Source organism: Lycium ferocissimum, chromosome 6, assembly GCF_029784015.1.
Source record: "Lycium ferocissimum isolate CSIRO_LF1 chromosome 6, AGI_CSIRO_Lferr_CH_V1, whole genome shotgun sequence".
Taxonomy (NCBI): Eukaryota; Viridiplantae; Streptophyta; class Magnoliopsida; order Solanales; family Solanaceae; genus Lycium; species Lycium ferocissimum.
In genome coordinates, this window is record NC_081347.1 from 70,960,237 (window position 1) to 70,968,637 (window position 8,401).

Here is an 8,401-nt window from a genome sequence, read left to right on the forward strand (position 1 = left end):
GTTTCAATAATAAAACAAAATAGATGGGCATATACGACCCTTTTCCCTTTTTTAATTTTAATATACTTTCATGCGGAGAGTTGGACATCCACTTGTCTTCTCCTATTAAGTTAGTGGGACCACAAATAATCCGATTGGTTACTATTTAACCTAATCACCCTTATAGAGGACTTTCTTTTTTCGTCCCTTATAGAAGACTTGGTGTTCCCCACAAAGTGGAATCACAGACTCCTCTTTGTCTAATCAATCAAATGAGATGAACCCATACTCCATTCTTTAACGCTTTAATAACTTGTCAGAGTAACGCATGACAATTTAAATCAAAGATTTCTCTTTTGCTTTCTTTTTTATGAAAATCACTTTGTAAACACTGATCTCTCCTATAGTTTCAGATATCATAATTAGTAAAATATTTAGCTCACTTTACTGCAATTGCCCGTCCATTTGTTTGTGTTTTTTGTAGATAACTAGATAGTATAAGGGGTCTTAACTGTCACACTGAAAACCAGCCGTACAAAATAATAATTGTGGAAATTGGTGTATATGTAAATGGCCAAAAACGATCAATAATTTCTAAACTCGTAGATTATATAAAATCCATAAAAAAAACTATGACTCGCCCAAAAAAAAAAAAAAAAGGAAAGAAAACATGTAATATTAAATGGAAAAACTTTTCTGCAAACTAAAATTAAGGTTGCAATAACAGGTCAAAGAGTACAATTTTCAGTAACGGTTAAACCTCTCTATTGACAACTAAATATGAACTCAGATGGTCTAATTACACCTCAACTTTGGATTTGATTTACAATAACTCACCTGCGAGCATCTGCTAATCGTTTGCTCATTCAGATAATTTGCCAACTTTTGGCAGCATTGTTACTACACCCCGAAACAGAGCTGTGGAAAAAGGTGATGGTTGAAGCAAAAAATCAGCCCAGGCTAGGCAAGGAGGAGGTCAATAGCTGCAAACCTCTCGTACCAGGACTCAGCAATGGGACAATCAATCAATAAGGAGAGCACAGTATTTACAGAAGAAGGGTTACTAGATATAGCCATAGACACCTGTGATAGGAATGGCTAGTCGAAACTTGAAGAGCGACTAAACCTCCCTTGCAAATAATCCTCCACGGAAATGGTTGGCCCCGTGCTGTTACAGGAAAGTGAGGACTCATCCTCCAAATTCAGCAATGCAAGATTAATAAAGGATTGTATGTTTGAGGGTTGTTGTTCACCATCGACAGAATCTACTTCCTCTGAAGCTTTGCCTTCTTCCCTTGCCCACTTAATTGTTTCAGCCTCACCTTGGAGGAGTTTCACCACCTGTTTAAAATATTATTGCGGTTAAATATGATAAATACAACAAGGCGGCAACAGATTTTAGTACAAAATAACCTCAACTAGAGTGGCTGACAGAGTTCACTCACGATATCAATTTGAGGTCTGATTCCAGGAGCTTGTCTGATGCACAGCGATGCTGCCAAGACCATTATCTCAAATTGATCATGGTCATAAGCGTCAACCAAGCTCAAATCTAGCAACTCCCTCATGTTCCCACCCTTCAGAATTTGCTTCGCCTGAAAATGATTATCCACAACTTGCAAAGCTCAATCTAAAATGCACTAGAAAGAGGAAAAGATATTCTATTCACAATTTGCAAAGATGACAACTTACCCACATGACTAAGCTTTCCTGACCTTTCTCGTTTCCATTATCAATTGGCTTTTTACCAGACAAAAGCTCAAGGAGAACAACACCAAATGCATACACATCAATCTTTTCGGTTATCTTTCCATGCATAAAGTACTCAGGAGCCAAGTAGCTGCAATATAAGATCAGTTATAAACTAAACAACAGCTCCTCTTTTTTATTTTTAATGAAATGAAGTAGACAAATGTTATTTGAAATCAAAATGAAAAACGTTAGATTACCCAAATGTTCCGGCAACATCAATGCTATCTAAATGATTCGGACAACTTGAGGCCAATGTTGCAAGTCCAAAATCTGAAAGCTGAATGCAAAACAGCAGTTAATACAAGTCATTCACCGAAAGACGTAAACTTTAAGGAAGAAGAATAAACTACCTGTGGCTCAGAATCATCAGACAGGAGAATGTTTGAAGATTTCACATCCCTGTGGATTATGGGCCCGTCAGCTGCATTGTGTATGTGGTCCAATGCCTCGGCAACACCCAAAGCAACCTTGTATCTATCTTCCCAGCTAAATGAATTTTGATCCTTTTTAGAACCTAGTATTTTACATTGTTGTCAGTACAGTGAATCAAGAAAAAAAGATTAAGCCTCCAAAACAAGCAGGAAATATCTAGTTATGGTACCATGGAGATTCTCTTCTAAGCTTCCTCTGGATAACAGATCATAAACCAGTAAAAGGTTGTTCTCCTCTAAACAAAAACCAAACAGTGATATAATGTGCCTGTGATGCAGAGTTGTGAGTATCTCTATCTCCGAGCGAAATTGCTGTGCAACAGCTTCTGATGGCTTCAATATTTTTACAGCCAGTTGCTTGCCATCTGGCAGGCACCCTTTGTAAACCTTACTGCTGCCTCCTTTTCCAATCAAATTCTCTACAGATATAGTTACATATTTAGTGAAAAGTGAAGAATTTATGCTCAAACTTGCAAAATCCAGCAAGGTGGGGACTTACCGGGCAGGAAATCAGATGTTGCTGAACATAGCTCCTGGTAGCTGAACAATCTGCAAATCGGCGAGTACCTTTCAGAAAGACCCTTCAGTTCCTCAGGAAAGATAACGAAGCATTCATCTGAAATAGGATAATCATCACTTCCAACAGGAATAATTGCTCCTTTCTCTTCATCCAAGTTTGTACACGGAGGCTCATCCTTGTCAGATACACTCTGTTTATGATCAGGGTAGATAGCTGCAAAACCTTGCTGACTTGGTCGTTTCCAAACCCATTGCATCACAGATGACCTTTTCCCAGGATATTTTTCAGGTGCCATTATGTTGTGAAGAAACACTCGCTGAAGCAGTGTCCAGCGAGATTTTGACTCAGGGACTTCAATTGTCTTAACAGGCACCAAAGCCATGCGATTGTTCTCTGGTGTACAAGAGTCTTTCTTAGGTGTTAAGCTCAAAGGACTTTTGGTCAGTGTCTTCCTCCGCTTGAATCTTGAATGGGGAACATCTGAGTCACTAGAAGATTCATCTCCAACTGAAGCAGTTGCTTCCCTTTGATAGACAATCTTGCCATTGTCAACAGCAATAACAGAGATGCTCTTTGTCACTTTCCTAGCACAGTACTTTGCAAGTGACACTGATGACCGAATGGCATGATGGCTGCCTGAAGACCCAATGATCAAATTCACAGCACTTTCTAATTTAGCTTCACGAGCAAGAACTTTACGAACTGGTGATCCTCGACAAACTTTAAGCTTCAAATGCACCTGAACAATGATCATCCTAATTCAGATTTTTTTGAAAAAGGTTTTGGCTCCTCTTACTAGGCAGCAGACAAACAGAAAAAGAAAATATGCAAATCTCAAATCTACTTTACTGTAACTAAACAAGTTTGAATCTAAAGTTTAGAAATTCCACAAGGAAGAAGTGGTCCACTAAATATACCACAAAATTGCAAACTAGATATTCCAGTCCTCAACAAATTATGAACCCACCCCAAAATCCAAAAACTCACATACAGCAAAAGTGACAAAGAAATTAATCAAGGCACTAGTAAAATTCTCCTACATAATTTTGGTGCAAGGAAACCAATCTTGATGCAGAACCAAGCACTAAGGTACTTCTCTTAAAAAAGAAAAAAAGAAAAATTATTCATGCCCTCAAAGCAACGGTTTCAGATCTTCCTATGTCTGTCCTATTTCATATTTTCCTTTTTTTCTTCCTTCCTATTTCCTGTTCTGTGATGGTAGATGTAAACTCTATAAAGATATTCATATAGTGAAAGGAAGCAAAAGGGGGGTTTATGAGAAAACCTGTTTTAAATTGCAGAAGCCTTCATAAGCAGCAAGCATCGAGTCGAACGACTTCACCAATGAAAGAGGCTCTGATTTTTCTTCAACAAGATCAAAAAATGAAAAATGAGTGGATATACAAAAGAAGAAGAAAACATTAAACATGAACTAAAAACAAGAAAGGGGCACAGAAATTCCAACCAATAATACCATGAAATCCACCACTGTGAGTTAAATGAGAAAGTCATACATAATGTCTAGTACACAAATCATAGATCCAAAAAATTCGTCGACTTTGCACATGATTCATCAGTAATGAAATCCAGAAAATGTATAGATAATAAAAAAATTCAGAAGTAGAAAACAAATGAAAATGAAACAGACAGTGAAGAAATTACACACACAAAAAAAAAAAAAAAAAAGTTTGCCAACTATTACATCATCAAATGAGCCGTTGTGTGTGTGAAATGTGACAATTGCATCAATACCCACACAGCAGAAAAGACAAAAAATTGAAACAAAATCATAGAACAGAAATTCCCATAACAACTATCCATCAAATGAACGACTAAAATGAGACATTATATATTCCTAATTAACACTCATTGCACAAATAATAGTAGGATATCCGCATAATACTCTGAAAAAAAAAACCAACAATTTCCAAACTATTAAACCATCAAAACCCTCCATTGCATCTCTACATAATACCCATTACATAAACAGTAAAAAAAAATGGTAAAAATCCTCAGCTTTTCACAAAATGACAACAACAAAACAAAAAAAGACATAGTGAAGAAAACCCCCATAAATTCCTAATCAAATCAAAGAATAACAACAATGAAGAACACCCATTACATAAGCAGGAAAAAAAAAAGACTGTTGATTTTTTTTTTTTTTTGGGGGATAATGTTTACCAGAATTAGGATGAAGAACATGTAAAGCAACAACATGATCTCCAGGTTGAGCAACCTTAACCAAAGCCCACGTCAGCAACTCTTTACTCTTTGAATCTAACTTCACTCCCACTACTGCCACCACCCTTCCCCCCACTTCTCCATCACCACTAACACTATTCTCCCTTTCCACACTACAACTACACTTTCCTTCAGTACACACTTTCATTGCAGCCAAAAAGGGTAGTGCACTGTGTAATGGAGTTTTCCCCTCTCCCTCTCTCTCTCTCTCTCTAGAAATACATTGGGGTTTGAGAGAAAAAGAGAATCGCACACCCTTTATGTGTCTTTGTGTGTGTGTGATATAATTATTAGGGGAAAGGGAAATGATGGTTATTGATTACCCAATATATAACTGATTTTGTCAGAAAGGGTGCTCTCTCATTAATGTCTGTCCTCGTAATTTCAGGGATACAACTTACGCTACGCATATCTTTTTATACATACACAATATAATTTTATATAGGGCATGTTATAACATGGAATATAAATTATTATTTTTCTTAAATTAATATCTCAGATCCAAATTAAGTATTGTTTTATTATTTAAATCAGTTCAAAATAAGTGTTATGTTAGAAAATAAGAGACATCAATTTATGTATTTTCAGGTTTGCTTTCTCTTCGATAAAAGAAGATGAGAAAGAGAATAAAAGAAAATTTGATATAAAGAGTAACTTAATCAAATAACTTTTACAATTAGTGTCATTAATAATTTTGTAGTTGATGTATCAAGACCTTAAAATAGTAAATATTTATCTGCATCGAATACTCACACTGAGTCATGACTATAGTTAATTAAATTAATGGGGATTGAAAACGCATGTCAATTAATCATGGTCTGGTGTTAAAAGGTCTACGTGCAAATACATATCGTGCATTTATCGACTTAGCATAAACAACAACATATTCAGTATAATTCTACAAGTGTAGTATGGAGAGTGATATACGCATAACCTTATCCCTATCCTTATGGGATAGAGAGGTTGTTTCGGATAGACCCTCGACTAAAATACTTACAATCAAAGCATGATTGAAAGGAAAATAACGATAGCAAAATAACAAGATAAACAAAGCAAAACTTGATATAAACACCGAGTAAGAATAAATCTTTATGCTTAGACAACTCTCGCTTTGGATCAGAGTATCATAGAATTTAATTTTAAATACCAAATTATGCAAAAAAAATTGTACACTGTGAATACATTAACTCAAACTCTTTTTAATTTTTGCTTTGAACCGTCTATGTGTTGGGCTAAAATGGTTCAAAGATACTCGTAACATGATGTGATATCATTCCGCTGGGGCCAAGCCCGCACTCGTTTTCCTAAAAGCGTCTTCACATCATTAAGAGATCCAACTCCTTATAAGATTTTTTTCTTTTCCGAACTAATAATATTGTGATTTGTTCGCTCACCCAACAATCTCCCTCTCGAACCAAGTCCGCACGACTCATTATCATACCATGGATCGAGATTCAACACGTTCGTGTGTCACCCACATCGTCGCATATTTACGCGCCACCGAAGCCCAAAGGCCGTGTACGCGTCTTCAAAGCCTACGGTAAAGATAGAACCGCCCGCAGACGGCAAAGTGCACCGAGCCGGCCCCCGCCACACTCCGCCATCTTCATACTCGTCCGCCAAACCATCGGCCCGATACCAGCTTATCAAGCAAACGGTCCAAAGATATCATAACATAACGCGATATCGTCCGCGCCGCCGCACGTTTTCCCTGGTGCTCACATCATTAAGAGATTCAACTCCTTATAAAAGATTTCTTTTCTTTTCAAATATAGTACCAATATGGTACTTTGTTCGCACACCCAACACTATGAATTGGTATGGCATCAAGATTTACAGCGTCAATTGACTAGATTCTTGTTGTTTTTTAGGAGTCGGACATTCTATTTTTCTCAAGAGGGACAAAAAAGATTCAATGAACATTAAAAACTTTAAAAAATATTTTTTATCTACAAAATAAATGTTATTCTTCTTTTTTTTTCTTTTTTTTTTTTTTCTCTCAAACGTTTTCTCTAAAGATAATCCAAAACACATCAATTCCTCGAAAATTACTTTCATAAACCTTAGCAAATTTCTGAAAAATAAATTAGAAAAAGAACCGTAAAAATTAACTTGAGGAAAAAAACAAAGGCAGGAAACGTTACTGTCAAGTTTTGGAATTTACTTCTAGCATACCACGTCAAAAAGCTTGATAGAAAGTTCAATGGACTCTAATATAAACGTTTTATATTCATGTGATCCGATATTTATCCGTAGTTTTCGATGGTGGTAATTTTCAGGGAAAAACTTATAGGAACATGATATTTATATCAAATAATATATGTATGAGACGCAGTTATATACACCTTTTTGCAAAATAATTAATTAGTTAAATTAATAAATATTTTTATTTGATAAAACTACTTAATCATGATAATTTAGTATATTTTGATATAATCACCGGATGCATGTACGCTTTTACCGATTTTTGGTCTCTCTCGCGAAAAGGAAGACGTAGTTTCCTATGTGTGAAACATTTTGTTTGTATTTGTTGTTGATTATCGTTTGCTTAAGAGCAAAAAATGAAATAACCTCAAAAACGGAACAATGCTTTTTAAGTAAAGCGTGGACTTTGAAATCTAAACTAAATTTTCTCAGATTAGCATTAAAGCAAATAAAATATCGTGGATTATCCATATTTGAGCATCAAAACACTATGTATGTACATGACGAAAGATAATAAATCTTATACGAATATGAATCGTTTTTTTGTAGAAATTTCTCAGTGTTGATCAAATAATTTGGTAAAAACTTCACTATTGTTTGAGATTAATATCTTTATAATTTCCTTAATTTATGGGTGAAAATCATTTACACCCCCAACTATGCTTTAAAAATCAAACTCCTCCCTCAACTTTGAACAATAGACATTCTCCCTCCTTTATCCTAAATGATTTTTTAAATGTCTATTTTACCCTTACATTATCAATTTTTGTCTTCTTTTTTTACTTCTTTAAAATCATGATATTTTTCATTTTTTAAATTTATGTAACAAATTTCTTATAAAAAATAAATAGTATCTTCTAAGCAAAGAAAAAAGTGAGAAATACTAATTGAGTATAAAAGTTAATGATGTTCTATGGTAAAACAAATTAGCAAAATAAACAAAAAACTAATTTTATTAAAAATAATCAAAACTTTAATAGTTGTTTATACAAATGAAAATAACAGGTCATAATAACTATATAAATATATTTTTATGCAAGTAATGCAAAACAATTAAAAAATAGAGGCAATTTTTTTTAAAAAATATTTATACTGTAAATGATAATTTAAGAAATTTTTCATTAGTGACAACCAAAACTCGTTTATTTATATAAATAGAGAATAAGAGAGAAATGAAACTTAAATATACACACATACATGTACATACATATGTACATACTTAGTACATATAATACTGAAATAACAATCCTAAAATATAGCATTAAATTTTGTT

General features: G+C 34.5%; 1 protein-coding gene across 1 annotated transcript; it reads right to left on the reverse strand.

Annotated features, from left to right (window-relative positions):
* Window positions 1-652: 652 nt before the first annotated feature.
* Window positions 653-5,200, reverse strand: LOC132060289 (protein kinase STUNTED-like). The gene is made up of 9 exons (XM_059453249.1): window positions 4,864-5,200; window positions 3,968-4,047; window positions 2,662-3,421; window positions 2,333-2,581; window positions 2,082-2,245; window positions 1,929-2,008; window positions 1,672-1,819; window positions 1,425-1,574; window positions 653-1,320 (listed from the first exon to the last, which is right to left on the reverse strand). Exons 1-9 carry the CDS (start codon window positions 5,069-5,071, stop codon window positions 1,078-1,080), a joined length of 2,082 nt encoding a protein of 693 aa, XP_059309232.1. The 5' UTR covers window positions 5,072-5,200; the 3' UTR covers window positions 653-1,077.
* Between the last annotated feature and the right edge of the window lie 3,201 nt (window positions 5,201-8,401).